The following is a 25,711-nucleotide window of genomic DNA, read 5'->3' as shown; positions in this document are numbered from 1 at the left end:
GCCCTGCCTAGAGGGCTTTAATTGAAGTCCTCCTTATTCAAAAGCTTCTTCCTATCTTGCAAAGCCACAGGAGTTTTTTGTGTCTTTCAACAGGGTCATAACAATGTTTGTATTCATTTTAGATTGAAAAAATATTACAAAAGTATGTGGATTAACAGCCATAAAATAAATTTCACTCCTCTAACAGGAGTGAAATTAATTAGCCAGGGCTTCACCCAGCTTGCAAAAAGGAGAAATTAGATGCTACCTTTATTCTGGTTTTAAGAAAGGATTAAAAGAAAAATCAGATAATTAGACGTTAAATAAAACAATCAAAAAGAATGCTGAAGAAATAAAGCTATATACTTAAGAGAAGGTTTGCATAAGGTACAGCTGTGTACTTTTAAATATTTTCTCTAGCTACTAAAACAAGATTGCAGGAATAGAAGATTTTACTGATACATGATGGAGGGATTTTTACCTCACATAACAGTTAATTACATTTCAGCAAACCTTCCTTGTATCCTTTCTATCTTTAAGTTACCATCACTAGAATAAAACTATTGCTGCAAAAGCATATACATAAAAATGCTGATTTGGGGTGGTTAAGTTAGATGACTTACACTTTATCTAGCAAATTTTAAAAAGAACAGAATGGGAAACCATCTTGAAATTATGATTGCCACAGGAAATTTTAATTCAATGTCTATTTTTAATAACAGAAAATATTTACACACTCATATACATCATTTTACTGTGGATTCAAGGACAAAACCTGCCACTTGGAATAACTTCAAATTAAGAGATTTTCTACATTTTCCAAAGGCCATTTAATCTTACGAACATAGCAATTCTAACACTGAATTATCTGGTTTCATATTGTAGCATTTATCATGAATAGAAGCATAATGAAGGTTGTTCAAGTAAGAATTACTTACATGAGTGCTTCCAATTTAATTCTCATTGCAATGACACCAAATATCCCCCCATTCAAAAATCTTATTTATATATAACACTACACAACTCTACACTTGAAATCTCTACTTAGCAGAAACACATCACTAAGCCGCTAATTTTACTTTTGTCCTAAAAGACAAAAAAAAATTGTTAAGGTCAGAAGTAAATAAGAAATGCCATTTTTACAGGGACATTACTGATACAGTGGGAATACAGAATAATGGCCATCTCCAGTAGGCAGCCAACTGCAGTAAGAAATCACTACCGAATATATCCAAGCTCTGCAATACAACTTGTTCGACCTCCAGCAAAAGGCCACCTCTTTCAGGCAATTGCTTGTTGTTGGTCCCTTGGGTGGTCCAAGACCTGGGTGGTCCAGTGAGTTCAGCTTGGACAGCTTACTTCATTTTTTACTGTATTTAACTGTCTCACATCACATTTTATTCTTCTGGAGAAAGAATTCAAACTTTACTAAAACAAGAAACAGTCTCTTATTTAAATCTTGCTTCCTGAACATTAATACAAGTCTTATGGGAAAACTGTATCACATAAACCAAACCAAACAAACAACAAGCTTTTACACCACATCATTCCAAAATGAGATGAAGGACCCTAAGGACCCAAAACAATCCTGAACACAACATCTGCACAGTAGTTTGAAATATTTAAACATTAAGGCTACTATTCATGCTCTCACACCACAATTTCCAACATATTCACTTGACAGAACTGTTGTGAGCATCATTTTTTTCTTATTAGTGTGGGATGTTAGAAGCAAGAGAGCGAGTCAGTGCAGGTGAGGTTGATACTTCCACAGTTGGCTACATTGCTTCTGGCACCTGGCTGAGCTCTGCTTTGATTGTCATCCTGCACTTGACAGGCAATCTGTTGTGGTGCGAACTTGTTTGAACAATGATGGTACCATGAAGCATTTCTGTTAAAACTGATTCTTAAGACTGCTACTATCCAGAAAAAGAAGTGCAAGAACCAAAGTGGACCAGGTACCAAACCCTCACATTTATCCCACTAACAGAAAAGGATGGCACTGCAGCTGGAAGAAGCTCACCACAACACTGTTGATTTTCAGTACTTCCCAAATGAGAATTGTTGTCCAATTGCTTTTGCTGGGCCCTGTTCCAAATTCAGTTCTATCCTTCATTTTTCCCATCAGACCAGTGTTACATTTTTTTTCCCTTTCCATTTTATTCATTACTTATCTTTGACATGAAGAAATAATTTATCTTCATTATAAAAATTCAAAAACTTTGCATTAGACTGTTCAATTGTTCCACACAGTGATGTGAGCATCATTCATTGAAGTCTAAGAAGATAAAAATTAAAAGAATATCCCAGTAACATTAATTTTGCAGGTTTAAGACAGACACTGAAAAACACTAGAAACACTAGATGGTACCAGTAACTGGAAACAATGAACAATAAGTAACCAAAACAAAATGAAAATAACTCAAAGTACAGATGCTCATTTTAAAAAAAAAAAAAAAAAACCTCAAATAATTTTGATCAAATCAGAAATTTCAATTTGAATGGGAGGGGAGCAGGAAGCAGCATTGGTATATTTTTTTCTACAATCAAAAATATGTTCTGAATTTTCAAATGTATTTCCCCCTCTTTTTTTTTAAACAGAGGTGATTATATCAAAACTACATGGTGCAGAAAAATTATTATTAATGAAGGTCAAAAAGTTATGAAAGATTCAAGAAACACACCAGCAAAGGCTTGAACTACTATTATTATCTCCCAAGCTGCCTTCAGGAGGATTTAGCAATAATGCTGCCAAACGAGTTTTTCATCAGCTCCAAATAGAGTCAATTTAACTCCACATATTATAAAAATCTACTTCATACTTTTAATTATTCTTATCTTATTATTAATGTGTTAGATGTTACAGCTTGCCTCAATTCATTACATTCTCGGGGAAGACGAACTATTATTGGTCAATAAATGACTCTTGAGGGTAGTATTGCACAAGGGGGTTAAAAATAACCACTATCCCATTTTCCACTGAAAGTAATCCTCCTACTTTTGGAGAAAAAAACCAAGCTCATAGATATGAAATTTATATAATACACTTGCTTCATCAGAATGATTTAATATTTAAAATATAATTTTAATATTTTAAATGCTTAAAAATAGTAACTATGCTTATTTAATAAAATAATTCCTTCCTATCAGCATTAATACTGGTAAATTATGCAGTACCCAGAAGCTAACACATCAGCCCAGCAAAGACAATGAGCAAGGTCAAGACAGACACTGATTTGGGAGATTCTGTCTTTTCCTCTCCAAAGATCAGACAGCCTGTGACATTTGAGGAGGGGAAAACCAGCCCTAGAAAAAAGCCTGTATTTGTCTCATTTAAATGTATTTTAATAGTTTTAGCAGGCAAAAACATTCTGTATTCTGAAAAGTGAAGAAGCATCAAACAGACAAAAATCCTTCCTTGACCCAAGGACAAGCTCCAAATTCCTCCTGTGAAATCTCGCTGTGGGATAGAAACAGCATCTGAAGCAGCAAGGAAAAAAAAATTTATTATACCTATATCTTAAGCAATAAACCTATTTAAAAACTTTCAGTTGTAGAATTCTGCTGTGCTATTGACTTTCATATGGAAAATGTAGGAGCAGCATATGTAAAACTGCTCAAATCATTTTGCTGTTAAACAAACAAGCACATGCCTAGAGGGGACAGAAGAAAGTAACTGGTCTCCTGATGATGAATAGCATTAACTTGCTCTGGCTTGCCAAGTCAGTGAGTGGTGTGAATTTAATGGCAATTAGCCTAGATCAAAGTTGAAGTACCATGAACAAAGTAGGTAAAACTGACAAAAGCAAAGAAAGGAAGCATATCATGAGTGACTGGAAAAAAAAAAAAGACTTAGATTTATTTATAATGTTCGCAGCTGTTAATGAAAAAGGACAGATCCTTACAAAATGTTTGTTTTCAAAACAGTATTACTGATTAAGCAGATTTCCAGGAGACTGCTTTCAGGGGTAAATTGGCCAAAAAATCTGATAGCGAAGAAAAATATTCTGCAATAGCTTCTATTGTTGACACATTGCACACAATGGTATTTTCTCAAGAAATTAGACTGTGAGTCAAAGTCAAGCATTCTCCCTCCTACCTGGAAAACAATTTACCAGTCATTGAAAACAACCAAAAAGTTCACAGGTGTCAGAAAGAGGCAGAAAAGGAGAGAATTCATGCATTTTACATGCAGTTGGCTTTACGGATTATTAGTAATAGGAAAAAATATTCCTGACAATAAATCTACATGTCTAATTAAGAGTGACATTTTAAAAGCTCTAAATTTAAAATGTACATGAATGATCTGGAAAAAACGGCTTTAGATTGGTTTTTTTTAAGTTTAAGGAGACCTCCACTTCTACATAATATTAGTAGGAATTAAATTCCTATATCAAATATTAGATGTTTATAAAACCTACAGCATACTCACTAATACCTAACTACCATCACTACAAAATTCCAGTCTTCATGTAATACCTTCCAACTCAAAGTCTGAAAATATTCTTATGGCATTTCCCATAACATTTCACATGTATGGTAACATACATTTTTGCAGATGAAATGATAAACAGAGAGTTAAATAATTAGCCAGAAGCAGCAAGTTAATAGAAGAAATTGGAATAAACAGAAGATCACCTCTTTCTATTGTAATCACTATTCTACTCTTTTAATATAGGTAAAATAACAACAAAATCAAGTGCAGTTTGTTTGAATTAAGTGTATTGAAGCTAGGCACAGAAAAATGGTCCAGTACAATAAACAGCAATGTATTTTTGACCATAAGCTGAAGGGTAAAGACCCAGCAGTTCTTTAGCAATTAGTCAGTGATGCTTATGAGAGATTTCCTTGAGCAAGGACTAAGTTTCTCAGAAGATCAAAGATAATTGGCGTTACACTCTGCCCTAACCAGACCCAGATTCACACTTTCCATTACTTATTTACATTGATCTTATGACTATTTTTATAGATCCATCACAATAAGTGTGCTTTTACTCTTTTACTAATACTTGTTAAATTAAGTTAATTAATTACAGGTTAACTGAAATGTCGTACAAAGACCTCACGCAGCTTTCAAAGTGTAGTGGGAATCCTAATCCTTTTTTTTTCTTTTAACTAGCAGTAAGGATGAAGTCAATAAATTGTCAATTAATAACATACTTGCTTTGATGGCTCTTCAGTAATTTACTTTCATACCACTTCATAAATTTCTTAGGAAAACTTCTGGGATTGCTGATACAGTACTTCTGCCATGGGAAAATTTCGTTTAAATCTGCTCTACTGCCAATAAACCAATAAGACTAACTGGCTGATAATCCTCCCACACTACACTGTTTAGGTATATGCACTCAAGCAGCAAAAGTTTAATTTGTTCCGCTAATGGCACAGAAAACTACTCAAACTTATTCACCATATAAATTTGAACTTCAGTCTGCTACTTCTTGTTATTCCTTGGGCAGAAAATTCAAGCTATTGGATGCTTTGTAATTTGGACTATTTTATCTTTTCCTTGATCCAAAGCATAACAATAATAATGGGCACTATCAGTAACTAAATATTAAACTGCACTTCACAGAAGAAACATAGTAGAAAGTCTGAATATTATTTGCATTGGCACACTGACATACAAGGCACATTCTGCTGCTCTAAGTAGGTGTAATGTTATTCTGAAACTACTAAAAGCAGCAATGATAGCTGCCTTGGTCATATTTCAAGTTGCCACACAATATCTTTTGTTCAGAATTTCTAGTGGGATAATGTACTTTATTAGATACAGCCTATTTGTTTGAAGATAATTTAATTTATAAAAGCACAGTAAGAATTTAGTAAAGAAGCCATATAATGCTAAAAATACTGATTTTCTCTAAAGTTGTGTTGATGGCATTCATACTGGTTAATATAAACTAAAAGATCTATTACGTAAAAAATAATTTGGCATGCAAAGTTCATTCAAAAGTGCTGCACATGAATACTCGTGACAGGACAAGGCCAGGTGGAGTTCCCAAAAGAAGCACAAAAAATCTATAAGATCATAAGGTATTTTATTATTATCTTATGTCTTATGAAGGAAAATTACTGGAAATTAACAGGAAAAATTCACTACACATATATACTAAAAGACATGTATATATACTTTTTTATATATATATATATATACACACTAATATATGTATACACACACACACACACCCCCCCCCCCCCCATTATATGTACACACACTGTATCTTCTATCCCACATATATTAAGGAGAGTTTGTCTGCATTTCTCTAAAAAAATGTTGATCACATTGCCCTGGTACTGACAGCAACTAGGTAGAATTTGTCAAAAAACAACAAGTGTTTGGCTATCATTCTTCCTGGGGTATGAAGAACCAACTGGAGATTTTCCAAAGGGACTGACTTATGGATAAAGGAATTAAAGAATTTGTCCTCCTGTTCCACTAGTAATCCTCTGGGAAACAAGAACATCTAGAGCTAAAAAGATTTATATTTTCTCTCAAGTTGTAGCTCTCCAATATATTTATAGGGCTACGTCACACAATGCACCATGGATTACACCATCACTTTTCTAAGCTTTCCTCCCAAACCTCAACAATACCCAGAATATCTTATTCACCAATAGAATGAGAATAGATATTTTTTTCTCTCTTTGTACTTATATACAAGTATAGCTAAACATGAAAATGTTTAGGAAAATTATACCAGCTGTCTGGTAAGTAATTATATTCCCACTTTTTCCAACCCTAATTAAGAAATTGACTCTGGCCCTTTCAAATTCTTATCATGGCATTCCAGTTTAAGAAATGAAGGGTAAAAAGAGGGCTTTGTCTCTAAAGAAAACAAAATTCTCTGAAAAATGGAAATAAGTAGGACTGCAAGCTGGGTTAGTTTCACTTTCTTACCTTTTAATTTTTTTTTTTAATTATTATTTGCTACTCTGTTTCTATTTCTCTGAAGCAGCAATCCTAGAAAGGCTTCTGATGTTCCAATGGTGGTGAGAGTCACAGCCCTGTGAGGTGCAAACCCCAACCAAATATCCACAAAGACTAGGTCCAAGGCTCAGGAACACACAAACAGCAGTCCTCCACGCTGGCTGATATGTATGAGCCAATAACCACCCCTAGCAAGAGAATTAAGGAAAAGGAACATGCAGAGGTACCTCTACTACACAAAAGTGGAAGAACTTTGCTTTCCCCATGTTGATAAGCATGGCAGGAACTCGGATGTTGCTTTATTTCCTCAAAGCCAGGTCCAAAATGCTGCTGTAACTGAGTCTAAGTTGTACTGGCTCCCAATATAGCAGCATTCATTTGCAAGTGTTTCACTATGGGGGACCTCACGGAAAATGAATGAAAAACATCTTGTTCCCTTAGCATTACCTCATGCTACTTTTGTACAACTATGCTTCTTCATTACCAATTTCTTTGCTCTCAAGTGCAAGTATTCTGGAGTAACTTACTTGAGTTAATTCACATCTCAATATAGAGAAACCTTTTACTGGAGCTAGCTGAGCTGCTGCCATCTGAGAAGGGGTGAAAATCCATGGCAGCTATATCCAAGCAGAGCCAAGCCACAGAAAAGGCTTGGTGCATTCTTACTGCAAACATCCCTCCATCATATACTTGCAGCAGCTCAATAGAGAATCTCAGTGGAAAACAGCAATGCAAACCCATCCGAAATGCTCCACTTTACAAAACAGTGTAAGATAAAATATTGTCCTCCCTGGTTATATAGAATCATAGAATCGTTTAGGCTGTAAAAGGCTTTTAAGGTCAGAGTTCAACCATCAACCTGGCACTGCCAAATCTACCACTAAACCATGTAGCTAAATATCACGTCTAGATGTTTTTAAATGCTGTCAGGGACAGTGACTCAACCACTTCCCTGGGCAGCCTATTCCAATGACTGACCACCTTTTCAGTGAATAAATTTTTCCTAATAACCAACTGAAACCTCCTCTAGCACAACTTGGAGCCATTTCCTCTTGTCCTATTGCTTGTTACCTGTGAGAAGAGATCAACCTCCTGGCTACAAACTCCTTTCAGGCAGTTGTAGAGAGAAATAAGGTTTCCCCTGAGCCTCCTCTTCTCTAAGGCTTAACAACCCCAGCTGCTTCATCCGCTCCTACTATGACTTACCCTCTAGATCCTTCATCAGCTCCATTACCCTTCTCTGGACAAGCACCAGCACCGCAATGTCCTTCCTGAATTAAGAGGCCCAGAACTGGACACAGTACTTGAGGTGAGGCCTCACCAGTGCCCTGTATAGGGGGACAATCACTGCCCTGGTCCTGCTGGCCAGACACTTCCAGGTCAAGTGCCACTGGCCTTCTTGGTAATCTGAGCACACACTGACTGGCTCGCATCTAGCCACTGCTGACCAGCACCCCCAGGTCCTTTTCCTCAGGGCCGCCTTCCAGCCACTCTGCCTGAAGTCTGAAGCACTGCATGGGGTTGTTATAACACAAGTGCAGGATCCTCCCCTTTGCCTTGTCTAACCTCATACCGTTGGTCTCAGCCCATCAATCCAGCCTGTCTAGATGCCTCTGCAGACCTTCCCACCATCCTGCAGATCAACACTCCCACCCAACTTGATGTCCTCTGCAAACTGACGGAAGGTCCACTCAATCCCCTTGTCCAAATCATTGATAAAGATATGAAGCAGGACTGGCCCAAACACTAAGCCCTGGGGAACCCCATTAGTGACCAGTTACCAAATGGATTTAGTTTCATTCACCACCACTCTCAGGGCCTGGCCAACCAGCCAGTTTTCCTACCTAGTAAAGAATACGCTCAACCACACCATGAAAATCCAGTTTCTCCAAAAGTGTGCTGTGGGAAATGGTATCAAAGACTTTACTAACGCACAGGTAGACAACATTCACAGCCTTTCCCTCATTCATTAGGCAGGTCACCCTGTCATTGAAGGAGATCAGGTTGGGAAAGCAAGACCTGCCTTTCCTAATCTCACACTGGCTGGACCTGATCCCTCTGTATTGTCCTGCATGTGCTATATAATGACACTCAAGATGATCTGCTGCATAACATTGCCCAGCACGAAGGTAAGGATGACAGGCCTGTAGTTCCCCAAATCCTCCTTCTCGCCATCTTATAGATGGGGGTCACTAGTGCCAATTCCCAGTCACTTGGGACCTCCCCAGTTAGCCAGGACCACTGGTAAATGATTGAAGATGGCTCAGTGAGCTCTTCTGCCAGCCCCCCCCAAGCACCCTTGGATGGACTTCATCTAGCTCCACAGACCTGTGTATGTCTAAATTGTATGGCAGGTCATTGACTATTCCCCCTTGGATTACGGGGCCTTCATTCTGTGCCCAACCCTGTCTTCCAGGACAGGAAGGTCTTGGTCATTAAAGACAACTGGTCTTGTCATTAAAGACTAAGGCATTAAGACATTAAGTACCCCAGCTTTTTCCTCATCTTTTGCCACTATGTTTGCCCTGGCATCCAATAATGGATTTTGTTGCTGATGTATTTACAGAAACATTTTTCATTGTCTTTCATGGCAGTAGCCAGATTAAGTTTTAATTGGGCTTTGGCCCTTCTAATTTTCTCCCTTTATTACCTCACAACATCTTTGCAGTCCTTGTGAGTTTTCCACTCCTTCTTCCAAAGGTCATAAGCTCTTCTTTTTTTTCCTGATTTCCAGCCAAAGCTTTCTGTTCAGCCATGTCAGATACTTCCTCGTCAGCTCAACTTTCTCAGCACATGAGTACAGCCTGCTATACCTTTAAGATTTCCTCTTTAGTTCTGCTCAGCCTTCCTGAACTCCTTTGTCCCTCAGGACTGTCTCCCAAGGAACTCCTTCAACCCATCTCCTAAGCAGGCCCAAGTATGCTCTTGGAAGTCCAAAGTAGCAGATCTGCAGCTCCCCCACCCCCCTTACTTCTTCAAGAACCAAAAATTCTGTCATTTTGTGATTACTGGGCCCAAGAGGCCTTCAACCACCACATCACACACCAGCCCATCCCTGTTCACAAACAGCAGGTCCAGCCTCTGCCTTTCATAGTTTGCTTGCCCACCAGCTGTGTCAAGAAGTTAACTTCCACACTCCAGGAACCTCCTAGGCTGTTTCCTCTCCATTGTATTGCATTTCCAGCAGACATCTGGTAAGTTGAAGTCCCCCATGAGAACAAGGGCCAGCTATTGTGCGACTTCTCCCAGCTGCTAATAGAATATTTTATCTGCCTCTTCATACTGCTTGGGAGGTGTATAGCAGACTCCCACCAAGGCCTTGTCGCCCTTCTCTCTGACTCTTAAACACTCACCCTACTGTCACCATCATTAATCTCTAGACAATCAAAACACTCCCCAACATCCAGAGCTACTCCAACACTTCTCCTTCCTTGCCTATCCCTTGTGGAGGGTTTACAGCAATCCATTGCAGCGCTCCAGTTGTACGCATCATTCCACCATGTTTCCATGATGGCAATTACATCACAGTTTTCCTGCTGCACAATGCCTTCCAGCTCCTCCTGTTTGATGCCCATGCTGTGTGCATTGGTGTAAATGCACTTCAGTTGGACTATTCATTACTGCCTTTTGGGGACGACAAGCCCTAATTCCTATGTAATCATTCTCAGGTGCTTCCATAGTTTCTAAAAATTCAATAACCCTTGCGTCTTTGCTGCTGCATGGATTTCCATCCCCTACCTCCACTGAGGTGGCAGACCAAAGGACCTTGCTATCACAGCATCCCTCAGACAGTGGCATACTGCCCCCAGGTTTATCTGTAGTAAGCCTGGTTTTATTCCTTTCCTCCTTCAAATCTAGTTTAAAGTGCTTTCATAAGAGCTATACCCAGTAACTCTACTAGGGCTGCCTTGGAAAAAAAATAAGTGAAGACTTTTAACCACCCTACTTCTTACCTTTAAGGTGGATTATTCTCACCTCTCCATTTTCCCAGTACCAAGAAGGACAGCACAATCTCTGAGTTGGTGGCTTAATTTGCTGCCATTGTGTAGAAAACAGATTCTCCTTCCATCATGATTTTGAGATAGTGATTTTTCCAGGAAACAGACAAAGTGCAAGTCATCTTAATTCTACTTGTAACAGAAAGAAGAAAAAAGCTACTTGACCAATTCCTGAATGATCCTTAATTAAGCACCCTTGCAGTCTCACCAACTGCTGTAAGATGATTATGAATATCCCTGGATAGATACAATATGGACTTTATCATCTGTCTCCAAAGTGCAACACAAAGTTCACACTGCCTTACAGATGTTCCAACATGAAAAACTGGATTTTCCTGCTCTCACTCACTTCTTGTGATAGGAACTTGTACAATTCCTGCAGTAAAAAGAAGAGTGTTTACTTCTGTGCTGGTAGCTTGGGAAGTGTGAGGATACTTGAGAAACACCTGGCATTTCTAATGAAAAATCTCTGTTTCAAGTATAATGGGATGCACACCCTTTGGAATTGTGCAAGAATTTGAAGAAAAATTAAAGTTGAACAGTTAATTTCCTATATGTCTGTCTTTTCAAAGAAAACATGAAATCAAGCTGTGAAGACAAGGAACCTGGCAATGCCATCATCTGCAAAAAACTGTGCACACAGCAACATCTCAATAGTGCAAACAGACAGAGATCCTTTTAATATATGGCTTTTACCAGCTATTATACTCTTATGTCCTTACTGAGCACAAAGGTAGCCATTTTGGAATTGCTACCCACACATGTGCTTTATTTTGATATTTTACACATCTTTGGGATTATTATTCCCTTATTACAAGCACAATAAAAGTTAGAGAAAAATGTATGTATTTTAACAAAGTAAATAAGATCTTCAAAAAATGTTGGAATCATCTGTGCAATCAAAGTATGCAAAAAAGCAGATAAAATATTCTGATTCTTCAGGCCTATATGTTCCAAGAGCCCTAGAAACAAAAAAGTTTTGAACTGAGGATGTAACAACTATAATAATATTAAACTTGGTTAGCAATTAAATGATCACACTTCCTTTCAGACTAAAAATGCAGACAACAGCTAGTAGCTGACATCTCACTTCAACATTTTACAGCTGCTTTAAAGACTCTAGACATTTGGATGCATGCATGCATCGTATTTTCCCAGGATTTCAAAGTCCACGTCCAGGCTGCTGCTCAGCCATTATAAATGAGTAATTCAAGTAGGGCATGACTGCTTCTTGTATTAACTTGATAAAGATGTTTCAGTTGAAGTGCATCAACAGTTGTGTTAAGTCATCCTTTTCACAGGCTTATGCTCTGCTTATGTTACCAGTGAAAAAAAAAAGTAGCATTATTGGTTTCAAGTTTTTATAAAAATCTTTACACTGAACATAATTACTATTGTGATTATTATATTTTATTACTCCTGTTTTGAAAAATAGAAATATTCCTTAATTATTTCATTTTTCAATTAAAAAGGATTTCAATCAACTGACTGCAACTTGCATTAAAGTTTAATTTTATTAGTTCAGACATGCAACTGCTTAAACGACTGATATGTGCCCTTGAAAATCCACATCTGTTTTCAGGAAAGTACATTCTATCTGTAAGATTTTCGAAAAGTTGGTTTAAAACCACACTTTTAATATAATAGGTCCATTTTAAGCTTATCATTGAATAATGAATTTATTATGAAACATGTAAGAAAGAATTGTTCTACAATAATTTTACTGCCTGAAAAATAAAGATCCACGGCTTAGGCTAATACATCTTTCAGATACTACAAAGATCGTTTGAACATATTTCATTGTCTTGTATAAATCTTCCGGTCACAACCTGAAAGAAGATTTGCTCAATACTGAATTCTTCTTCTCTTATCACAACAGGGACATAAGAGAGCCCAAAAGTACAGAAGGTAATTCATATTCTCATTTCATTAATTTATTTCTATTGAATAGGTGACCAACCACGAACATAGTGACACTAAAAATAAGAAATGTGCTGCACACATAATTAATGCAAAGACCAATACATAAAAAACGTGCTTTATCAACTTTTAGCTAAACTGGACATCTGACTGATTACATCTATGCCATGGACATACAGAAGAGAAAAGAATACTATCCAGAAGTGATGATCAATCATCACATGTGCTCCATAACCCTGCTCACTAATGTTGAGCCAGATACTGTTTTTAATAATTCTTATATTCAATCATATCTTCTCTTGTTTTTCGAAGTATTGTTTCTATTTACAAAATTCCCATTATTTTCCCCACTTTAAGGGGGAAAAATTCTTATGATAGCCAAGCTAGTTCTCATTTTATAGTTTAAATTGTATTTACACAATATTTCTTTATGGTTTAATCATTTTTATTCCAGAAGTAAAACAAGCATAGGTACTTTTGAGGGCAGCAGGAGATGGGAAGAGGCAGACAGACATTTATTCAGATTATTAATTTGAATATTAATGTTAGATATCTGATTAAACTTTATTTTCATTTATTGTTTGCATCATATTATTAGCACATGGTCTTTTTTCCACTGGCATGACAGTTATAAACACTAAAAGTCAAAAAGCCATGGCTCAAACTCTGGTCATGTCCACCTTCCCAAAGGCAGTGGTCTATTTTTGCAAGATATCTGGACATGAGGCAGCATAGCCAAAGATATTTCTTCAGCTTGGCACAAATCCCAGACGAGCAGCCCCAGAAGCTCTACAGTGACAGATGGTGAACCCAGGCTAAAAATGTAAGAGTTGGTAGATGCAGGCAAACTCTTACTGTAATAGCTGAAATGTTTGGAACTCCCCATCCCTTCCATTCACATTGTCAGAGTACCCATTCATTGCATAACCATGAAATGTTCTCGTAAGTTCATGAAGTAGAATCCCTAAATTATTTGCTATTCTACAAATACACAGTTTTCCAAATCTCCTGGGGGAAAAAAATCACATTTTTTTCCAGATCCATCTACTTCACCTTGAAAATACATCAGAAATTAGGAAAACACTCAGGAAGCCAGAGCATGCACTAATATGCTGTGCTGCAAGTGGAACTCAGTATCAACAATTAGCAGCAGAAATGTGTTTGGATAGAAACTCAAGAGTCAGGTCAGCAAATTACTTTGCTCCAGCATATGTTTGTCTTAACTGAACTGGCTGCAACACCTAGAATCTTCTCTTTCATATATGACTTCTGAAAAACAAATGGGTGTTTTTCCTTTTCAAAATGCCTTTTCCACTACTGAAGAGTGTAAATCAGATTAAAATTAAGAATTAAAAATATCTGGCTATTTAACTAAACTATATATCCACTCTAATCCTATCGCTGCATTTCTCAAATAGATTTAGCATTCCACGTGATACTGAGAATGTCAGGATAACCTCAAATATATCACATTTGTGTTTGAATTTGCTGTATTTAAAATCTGTCATACAGAGATACTCAACATTAAAGATTCACATTATATAGGTAACCTAATTTTTGCTGTTAACTAGAACTGAAAAGTTATACAGTGCACTGTTTTCCTAGTATCAATTTTAACTACTTCTGTCAACTTACACAAGTACATATTATGTATCTTGAACATATTAGTTCTATTTGAGTGCACAGGTAAAATGAAATCAGCTCATACAGCACAGGAGTGATTAAATGGTCTAAAGGTTACAAGTGAATAATAGTTCCTATAGTATTAATTTTTATACAGTTTGCAGATTTCTGGTAACATAGAGATTCTGGTAATAGAGATTGACTTTGAGAAGCTTCACAGCACATGAAAAAAATAGAACTAATTTAAATGTTTCCAAAGTTCGACACCTTAAAGATCATCTGTCTGTTCAAAATTATTTCAGTTTGGTCAGCTATAGGAGTCTGTCCTAAATTGGGAGTCATCACAGGGGTTATCTAGTTGAATTTAAAAAAATAAAATACTGTTAAAATTCTAACCTGCTTTGTCTAATCTTGACTGTGAACTGCTGCTTTCTACATAAAATTAGCTGTTCAGTCCCTTGGTAATGGCCCAGCTTTAATTGTTGACCACAACTGACTATTTGTACCATCATAGGAAGGAATTTCTGTTGAAACTTCTGAACAGTAATGTTTGGGTAGAAAGGGACAATGTGGTTGAATATTCACTCTGATTGCATCCTAAATCATAAAAATGAGACTATTAGTACATTTGTATTATAACAAGAACACTGGAATGTTGGGAGTGAAACGTAGCCTTTTATTAACCTGCTACAGAGCTGAACCATGAAAATTACTGAAAAATATTTAGATTAGGAACAAATATATATTTTTATATATATAATCTCTGCATTAAAAATAAGATACTTCATTTAGCACTGTTTTTTATCAAATGTGCTATGATGTTATTGAATTGCTTGTTACTAAAATTTAAAAAAAACAGAAGTTGACCTAGTCAAAATGCATTTACAATTTACTAGCAAGAGTCTACTGATTTTCAGTCATATCTATTTAGCATTTCATTACAAAAAAAGTAGCTATCTTGTATGAATCATTTACATCACTAATGAGGCAGTGAGAGCAATATAATTCAATTATAAAACCTGGAAATAGTTTAAACACTATTTGAAAATAAACAGTTACAGTCCCTTATGCCCATGTCTGGGAAGCATCCAAATGGAAGTTAAAAGATCCCATGGCATTTTTTCAAAATGGGAGGGAACTATCCCAATATGCTGGCCAACATATATTTTCTCAATTAAGAACAGATTTCAATGTCCAAAGCTATGTGTCAGCAATTGCTGAGAGCCTATACCTGTCACATTTTCAAAACACTCCAAACCAACAATAAGAATCCAGTCACCTTGCTGAATAATGCTTTTCCAGATGCCATAAGTTAAAAAGGTAAATGTATTTTCATAAATAAAGGAAGCACAGATACATCAGCCTCTACTGTTATGAAAATAGAAATTATCATTTGAACCCACATGCAGATCTTTTTTTCAATAACAGAAGTGTTAAATATGACTCTGGTGGCCATATGGAACACTTTGATACTGCCAGATTGTAAAGTGAACAGAAATCCAATGGAACACACATGCACACACACAAAATAAAGGTAGCAGTAATAATCTCATATCTGCCATTCCCTAACTTCTACACATTTAATGAGTTAAAAGTTTAAAAAAGAAAAAGCTTTTTTTTTTAGTTACTTTTACAGAATTTTCTAGGTTATGAGCTGTTTAAAGAGAAGGTGGAGAGATCTCCTTCATGTACTTTAAAGACTGCATACCTCGTACTACCCACCACTCAAGAGACCAAACCATCCCAAGAACTACAAGCTCAACTACGTTATCCACAGGCAGAACACATCCTGCATTAAAAGAAAAGAGAAAGTCAGACAATGAGTTTTTACAGAAAAAGTTATAAATCCAGATGAGATGCAGGATTTCCAGTTCCCTCAGTCAACAGATTTCCCAGTGTAATGTCTAAGGCTCCTGGCATTTGGAGTTGAGTCCCCATATTCACTGTGCTTTGTTCTTATTCTGCCCTATTACCAAATTCTTAATCTTAAGTGACTCTATTAAGGAAAAAAAAAACAAAAACAAACCCAAAAAACTTAAAAAGCCAAAAGTGCTTCTTTGACTAAAGATATGACTTGACTTCCACAGTGCAGCTGAACAGTACATCTCAAAGTCAGTCTGAATTGAAAGAAAAGCAGAGATATTTTCAGGGAACTTGACTACAGAGGCTAACTTCCTAAGAACTCACATGACTGCGTAGTTTTTTTTATTTTTTTCTTTAAGTATCAATTTTTAAAGTAAGATTTTACAAAACTCAAAATCCTATTTAGTCACAATCTCAGAATTCTAGAACACATGTACAGCTGAAGGATTTATGGCATATTGAGAGAAACTGACCGCAACATAAGCAGAGAGATGAAAACACCTCTTGCCCAAGAGGATTTGCAGAATTACTTGAGGGAAAGTTGAACAAGCTGTCTTATTCCTGCATTGTGCAATTATCTTTCTATAACCAGAACCTACTGGCAGTTGCCAGATTTATGCAACTCACTGTAAGTAGTCCTAATCTAGTTAGCATAGTATAATACATCCCTCCCTGCTGCTACTCCTATGAACATGAAATCTACAATTGCAGCCAGCAGAGGAACAGACTGCACTTGAGGACAAGTATACTCCTCTCTTACAATAAGTACTATATGCTGGATCTTTGTAAGAAAGTAGATGATGCAGTGGTGATTCAACTCTGGAAAAATATTTGCTATTTAACACGGCTGTAGTGCACAACATACTCAGGTTGTGAGGATAATGGCAGAGAATGGAGCACACACAAACTGGTGAATGTTAAAAGAGGCTTTTACTTTCTCTTCCTTGGTAGTAATTAACTTGGCACTTACCACTGTTACCAACCTGCTCTCCCCCACACCATTCTCCCGTCCTGAATTGCTCAGCAGCACCACCATCTGCTGCCCTTGCCTGAATTTCAGCTAAAGTTAAGATGTCAGACATCTTGTTTGCTACAGTCAACTAATTGCAAAATCACCAGAGAGAAAGGGAGGGAGAAACTGCATTACCACAAAATACTTTTGCCCACACATTCTGTCAGAAGGAAAACTTCCAAATATAGCCTTGCAGTTCAGGCAGTTGAACTGCTATTTTAAATCAAATTTTGAAAACTACAGGACGTTGCCAAAAAATTTTTTTCTAAAAACGTATACTTATCGAATTTAAATCCACCCTCCAAAATAAGCATACATGAATACTGTGTTTTCAGTAACTCATACTATTAACTTTCATATTTTTCCAACAAAAAAATATAAGAATAAACCAGATTTTAAAAGCAATTAAGAAGATATAAATGCTGTGCACTGCCTCAGCACAGCTCTCAAAAGACCAGAGTCCTGGCAACTATCATAATCCTTTTGAAATTGTGCATATTAAGATTAAAGATCACTTTGTTCCTCTATTCCCACAACTAGTTGGTATGGTAAAAAGATCAGTCTCCTAGTTTTATATGTAACATCTTTAACATTTGCTCTCCTTTCTGTGCATGTGATTAAATGTAACATTTTGAAATCCCAAAGTTCTGAGAAAAACATAAATCCTTGTCCACAGCTGCTGTTTGACTCTGGAAACACATGCATTTTCTTTTCAAGCATCTACCATCAAAAAATCCCAAAGGACTTGAACTGGAGAACACCTGCATCTCTTCATTTAGTTCCAATAACAGAGTCTAAACTTCAAAATTACAAAAATAGATGCTATGTTCAGCTGCAGTTACATTCTCCCCCTAATTCCCGTGAACAAAAATGCTAAGAGCATGAAATCATTCAGGCAAGCTCTGTCATCGAGAGGATAAGATTTTTTGCACCAGAAGCCCAGTGGGAACTTGATAGAAAACTGGCAACAATTACAGATAAAGTACATAGTGAAATCCTCAGGGAGAGAAAAGGAAATGCAGTAAGATAGATGGGTATAATTTTTACACATTTATGTCCAAACCACAAATGTGAATTGTCTTTAATTACTCCAATATACTAAGCATTTTTATTCATTCATTGTGTTAAATCTTTCCAAAATACTTCGAATTAGAGTATGAATTCTCTTTACTAGAAATTTTTTACTTATTTACTTACTACCACAAGGACTTATCAGTTAAATTAGATGAGAACTTAAAAAATGTCATTGGTCCAGCTTCAAAATTCAGACTAATATCCCTAGTGCAAGCAGTCGAAATTAAATTTAGAACTATGTAAATGAAATGCTTTTTTAACTGTAAAAAAGGGAAAGTTGGGGGGCATATGTAGGTGTGTATGCTTAAAACCAAACATACCTATAATCTCTCACCTCCTTTCTAGTAAGTTCTAACAGATAAAAATCAGATGGTTTACAAAAAAAAAGTTTATGCTCCTGCTGGTACAACTTCTATGGCAATTTTTTCATACTTGAAGATATTATTTCTTTAGTTATTTTTTCCCTTTGGCATGGGAAGGGGGTGAATGGAGTGATCTTATCTAAATCAAAATACCGACAGAAGAAAAAAAATTCTGAAGTTTTGGAAGTTTGAGAAACATATCACTTAAACAAGAAATACCAACTTTTATAAGGTTGAATGTTTGCTCTTCAGCCTTTATGCAGCTTCGACAAATTAGAGAAGCTTTCCCACTCTTGCTTGCTCCACTGGGTGTATAAATTTAACACATATGAGCCTGATATGAATACAAGCACTTTTGTTTACTCCCTTATTTCACTGCTGCATTATTGACTATTTAAGCTGATCTCAGAGAAAACTTTATTAATTGTATTTTTTATTTTTGTTCCTCTTGATTTATTTGTAATAAAGCTGTCCATACACTGGCTGTGCACGCACTCCCAATTATTCAATATGGCAAACCAAATAGAGCGTAATCAGCTCACCTCATCTATTCAACAGCTGTTCATAATTAACCACTAACACCAGCATTCATTTTGAAATCTCCCTCTTCTCTCTAAGGCCAGGTGAAACAAACAAGGTCTGCAGCTTGCTCCCAGGGTTAATAAAGCTAGGGTTATTTCAGAGAAAGAGTAAGAAGACCTCCCCAAGCCCTGGGGTAATGGAATAATCTCCTCTCTTGTATTTATTTTATACGCTGCAGTTTGAAGACTGAGGAGCATATTCATTGGTTTTTACAACTATGCATAGAGATACCTGGGGCAGTTTTTCATAAAACAGAAGTACCCAAAATTAAAATCACAGCATTCAGACTTGTATTTAAGGACTAAACAAAATCATATTTACATTCTTTGTCTCTAAATACTTCCTTTGCCATAGGTTTTCCACTGTAATAATGACACTTTATGCATCAGACAGTAAAACACTCCTGACAGGTAATCATCAGTATATGCACTTGTTTTATACTTGTTATTACAATGTACATGCTACACATCACATGCTTTAAATGCTGCCCTTTTTGAAAGTACAGTTTAGAGCTTTTTCCTTTGATGGTTGTACTCAATGCAGTATGGTACTACTAGAACTATATTCTTTTTCCTCTTCCTCTGAACAGCACAAGGGAAATAGCAAAAAGGAACATACTAGTGTCAAATGCTTTATCCCTCAGATTGTAAATACATCCTCAAACTTTACAGGGCCACGTACAGACAAGCCGTAGAAGGAAGTTGCACAACTGTCCTGATCACCCTGGATTATGTGAGTCAAGAGCTACAAGACAGTAGACAGTCGCTGATGCAACAAGGAGAGGAGGAGGAACAGTCCCCTACCTGTTCTCCAGGTAAATATGCCCTGATTTATTCAAGCAGCTCATGCCATTTGCACAACCTCCTCCTTAGCATTTTATAACCAAACAGCTGCTTTGATTTTTGACCGAGTTATTTTCCATTCACTTTAATGAATTAATTAGTCCAAATTCCTATTCCAGATAATTATATACAACATTATTAGGAAAAATTTCACAAACAGCACAACTTCAGTACTGCACAATCACCTTCAGTAGTACAGCTTTAAAAAGCCCTCTTATTACCAAAGGATGAGACTTTTCCATGAAAGCATCCAGTACAGCTTTTTAAACTCCCAGAAGTGACTGCAACTGACAGCAAATGCATTTTTATGCTCTCAAAGCATTTCATGTTTTCCCTACATGTAATTTTCACAGTCATAATGAAAATGATAGCCATATCTCCTGTATTAAATTGCCCCAGTTTCTTTAGCAAGTATTTGAAAGCAAAGGCTTTTGTTTTGCTGATCCTTTGTATAGAACCTGAGACAATTGAAACATTAGTTACTTCTGGTTTAGTTTATGTTAAAAAAAAATAAAATCATTTGCAGTATGCCATTCTTCCTGTTGACTGAGACCAAAGCTTTAGCAAATCAGTCAGCTTTTTCCTCTCACTTGTCACTCCTCACAGGTGCCACCTCACAGATCTAGGGGAGCAGAGCTAGAGCCTGAACATGCAGGTTAGAGAATGCCATTGAGTCCACAGAATCACTACAACTTTCCTGAGACACTGAGGGGGTAGGTGAAGTGTCCAGTACATTTTCAACTCTAAGATCTTAACATTTTTAATGAATGTTCCTTCATCTACGAAACAGGTACCACAGACGATTGTCTATTATAAAAAAATATTTTGCTTCTCAAAGTCCCTGCCTGTGAGTCTGGCCAGCACTTCATTTGTCAGTGCCTTAATTCTCGTAAGCACTTCCTGTCACAACCCATCAAGGACTTTCAGCCATCTAACTGGACTATCTATAATGATAAGCAAAAATGTATGAGAACCTTACAACCTGTAACAAAAACACTAATTCTGTAGTATAGGTCCTTTAAAATATAACTAACAGCCTAAAATTAAAGTCAGAAAATTAAACCCAAAAAATCCTCAAAAAATGCAACAATTAATCATAGTAATAAATACTGTTGTTATGAACATTTAAAGTTATTTAAGTGAGTCAACAGGTGCAACAGATTTTAGCTTCTGTTTAAAAATGGATCTGAGTAATTCAGATATTGTTGAATCATGAACTGCTTTTTGGCAATGCTTTAGGAGCCAGGAACTGAAGATAATTGTTATAAAAACACTGCTATAAACATTTCCAACATGATGCTCTCCAAGAAACATAGAAGTACAATTACTGAAAAAATAACCTAACAACTGCTGGAGTGCACAGTGCTTACAAATATTTACTCCACATAAGAATCAAATGTTGCTTACATATGCACATAAAAATTGCACTGACAGTAATAAATTCACTGTTACTTTTCAGACTAATGACATTCAAGAATCATTTCACAGGAAAAAAAACAGAGAAAAAAAATACACTTGAAGCGTTCAAGTTATTTCTGTGTTTCATAATACTGGGGTCAGCTAATTCTTTTGCTTTCCTTAACCTAGATATTTTTGGATTGGTTTTTCCCCCCATTTCATTCTATGCCTAGCATGCCAATAGAATAAGCTTTGAAAAACATGAAAGCATGGTTTTTAAGAAGCAGCACACTGACAGCAAAACCTAGTTCCATGTGTATTTCACAAACTACATGAGTTATTTTAAACTAGACACATTTCAAAATTGTCAGTGTTGCTTAAAACAGACCAGTGTTTTGTTTCAAGACCATAGAAACCATAAGAATGTCAGGTAAAAGTATTTATACTCACAAAGTCAACAACACCCTTAAATTTAGCCAAACAACTCTCACAAATTATTAACTTCTCTTTTAAGGCCACCAAATTTGATGAGTTTGGATGTGTGCCCTGCAGTATTTTTAACTGTTAACGAATTTTATGCTAACCAAATTCTTAATAATAAATTATCATGCAAATTTATATGAACCCTTTAGAATTCAGTATGTCAACTTCTGTATAAGCCCAACCCAGTACCAGGAAGAAAGAATAGACCTAATATTTTCAACATGGATCCTGCCTCATCCTTCCCCCTGCCTAGTTTACAAAAGTTACATATAATTATTTTAAAAGGCAACCTAAGTTAACGAAGCATTCCTTACTGAAGACGACATACATCAAAATGCAGCTTTTAGTTCTTTTGTCTCACAGAGAGCTAGTTATAATGTGTGCAGTGTGTGTAAAAGATACTTTGACATTTGGCACATTTTATATCAAGCCCCTCTTTTGAAAATTACATTGGATAGGAAAAATGTAATGTGATACCAGCTTAACAAGAGTTTTGTACTTACCAGAATTATGGCAGTAGTCCATATACTGTGGAATTTGGATTGTAAAGGCTACCAAATCTGGAGCTAAGAGAGATTCTGGCTTTCTACTCTCATTGAGCCATTTACTGCTGTGTAAGTCTCTGGTGTCAGAAGGGCCTTGAATTAAAGGAATCAGCTTCTCTTTTCCACCATCACCTAGGATAAAGATTAGACTCCTTACAGCTTTTAGTGTAACAAAATAAATTTTCAAGACAAACATTCACTAGTCCAAAGAGAACACCTATTAATTAACATTGTGAACACAGAATTAAAAGAGGAAATAGAAAAGCAGCATCATATAAACTGTTGAACAGCCTACCTAATGTTTATCCTGTAAATGCCTTGACATCCAGGACGATTTCAAATGAAGTAATTGATTATCTTTAAAATAGTAATTTCCTTCCCAATTTTATAAAATAATCTATTTAAACATCACCATGAACTCAATTTACAGACACTTAATTTTTAATGTTCTTGACATTAGCTGCTTTTATACATAAAGACATCATAGACATTGGTAAGTTCCCACATGCTCCTCAAGAAAAATTGTTTTAAAGAAGTAAAAAAACCATCATGGAGTCCTCAAAAACTTCACAAGCAAAATACATACTTGTAGCATTAATGGAAAATGAGGCATTAAACAATCAAGAGAACACATCAAAATTATGCTAAGGATAAAGCTAGGTGAAAGTATTCTGTATTTCTCCTATTTCTTGAATGTGTCTAGATTAATACTTGTCTCAGCAGAAAAAAAAAATCTATTTTTTCTAATTCAGTGTAAAATTTGACTATACTGAGGCAAGACTGGATCATCATGACATACTTAATAATAACAAAAAAACCCCAAAACAGAATACAAAAACCCCTCTCTGATTCATAGGAACAACGAGTAAATTCTTGTTTCAGTAACTCCCCTTGTAAAAAGCAAGGCCAATTCTCCTATACAGGCAATAAAGTTTTACATGGTCCAGCTGCACATACCTGGGGCTTTGGCACAAATTTTTATTGATCCCACGGTCCCAGAGGCACATTTGACCAATGATGTGCCGCAGTACTTCAATTCAACATTCTGGATTGAGCCCTCAAGAGTTGGCAGGGGATTCTTAGATTTCACACCTAATAAAAGAAAACTGCAAATGTACTAGCCTGTTGAATTTAAATATTTTTATATTCCTTCACCAAGGCATTTAAACTTAATTATATTTTAATTATCTACCTTAGATGTTCTTACAGCATTTTTGTTGTGATTCACAGTTTTTAAATGAAAGTGAAAGAATTCTGCTTATAAGTTTTTTAAATACAAACAGTTATGCATTAAATATATATATAGATACTGTGAGGAAAACACACAAGACCACTTAGAAATTGAAATAATAAATATGCATATACACACATAGATACACTTTTGTTTTCACTTTATAAGTGCCACGTCAACTATCCTCCTTCATGTTTTTATTACGACCATTTAATTCCAGGATCTTAAAATGATTAAGTGTTTTCAGCTTTTGTTTAGACGACAACATTTTACTCAGTAGCTATGTAAAGCATTAAATCCACGCAGCTGAGCGGTACAGAAGGCCAATGGCACACTTGCCATTTTTCAGCGGAAACTGGAGTTCAAATCTTGCCTTGGGTCACAAGTGGAAATAAGTTTTGGTGGTCTTTCCTCAGCCCCCATTTGTGAGCACCAGAAAACTACTGCACCGCTTGGAAGAAGTCAGTGCTATTGGCAGTCACTTCTGAAGAGCTGCCTAGAACTGCGGCAGAAGCAGCAGGGGATCATACGAGCCAAGAGTGAGATATGTTGGCAGAGCTTGAGGGCAGCCCCCTAAAACAGCCCCAGAGCATAGGTGGAGGAAGCCAGCCCTCCAATTCTGTAGAGCACTGCCTATCAGGAAAAAAAAACACATAAATTCACTTGCAAATTAGAAATAAATAGTTTCAACACCTGTAAGAAGTATGAAAGGAAAAACTAACAGAAGTTGCCTTTTTTATGGTTCTTTTTTCCCCTCATGCAGAAGCAACTTGGAATTTGTCAGTTAAAATTGGCAAGCAGCTTGTTAATTATGCAAACATTAGTATAATTATGAAACCATTTCCTCGTGTATGTAACATAGAATTTGTTCCAAAATCCATAATTATGCAAGGAAAGTATTGTGGAATATCAGGTAAAAAAGCATTTTTATACATATTTCAAGATTATTACACACATTAAAGAAATTTAGTATATTATCTACAGAACTAATTAATTAGGTTTTTTGCAAAATCTCTCAAAAGACTTAACCCAAAGAACAACCTTTGATATATCTTAACTAGAAAGGAAAAAAATCCTAAAAAAATTATAGAAAACAGAAGATTTCAGATTAAACTTAGTAATTATGCTTATTTCACTGTGCCTATTCCAGTTCCTAAAGATTGAAGAGTATTTTGTAGTGCATATAAAATCATTTAGCAAGCAGTCTTCTTGATATATATTCAAGGTTTTTTTTCTGGTATGACATTAAAATAATTTTTGAATAAAAAGTACTTTTCAAGATAGAATAAAAGAAGCAACACATGAAGGCACACACAGCACTTGGTAAAGCAGACTGCCATCTGAAAGTAGGCTTCACACTACAGGTATAATTTCTCATCAGAATTTAACCTGTCTTCTGTCTGAGGTATGTCCAGACTTTTCCTAATTTGTGACTCAGGAAGGCTTCAGGCTCAAAGAATGCTCACTGAAACTAATTTGTGTGCCTTCCATTACAACACCCCATCAGTTCTCAGTCTGAAAGACCAACTACCAGTTTGTCTTGTTAATAAACCCTCATACCCATTTTTGTCCATGGTAAGACTCTTTTAAAGCTGAAAATATCCTTTGATCTAAGGCATGGTATCTGACACAATGCACAAATGCATCAAAAGAAACTAGGGTATCCGTAGGCATTTCTGCCTCCTCATAGTTCTATAAATCTGTACAAAATAGAGGCCATTGTATTCAAATGAAAAAAAAAAAAAGTTTTTGCCAATTCCAAAACAAAGATTATCAAGTACGGTTAGTAGCAGCCACTATTACAGTTAAAGCAAATCAAATTGAGGTCACAATTTGATCCCCGTCTTTTAAGCCGTCTTAAAACTGGT

At 36.2% G+C, this 25,711-nt stretch overlaps 1 protein-coding gene across 5 annotated transcripts in view; it reads right to left on the bottom strand.

The window, feature by feature from the left end:
- Window positions 1-25,711, bottom strand: part of VPS13B (vacuolar protein sorting 13 homolog B) — a 437,572-nt gene that overhangs the window by 272,858 nt on the left and 139,003 nt on the right. For all 5 annotated transcript variants that reach the window (XM_042036377.1, XM_042036379.1, XM_042036375.1 and 2 more), the window contains exons 18-19: window positions 23,570-23,704; window positions 22,571-22,744 (exon numbers count right to left, since the gene is read on the bottom strand). In XM_042036377.1, the coding sequence (XP_041892311.1) occupies window positions 22,571-22,744; window positions 23,570-23,704 (309 nt within the window). The remainder of the gene's footprint in view (window positions 1-22,570; window positions 22,745-23,569; window positions 23,705-25,711) is intronic.

Source organism: Corvus kubaryi, unplaced genomic scaffold (assembly GCF_017639235.1).
Source record: "Corvus kubaryi isolate FWS band 111438036 unplaced genomic scaffold, C.kubaryi_AGA036_p1.0 37385, whole genome shotgun sequence".
NCBI classification, from domain to species: Eukaryota; Metazoa; Chordata; class Aves; order Passeriformes; family Corvidae; genus Corvus; species Corvus kubaryi.
Note: the sequence above shows the minus strand (reverse complement) of the source record. Positions and strands in the feature narration are given on the sequence as shown.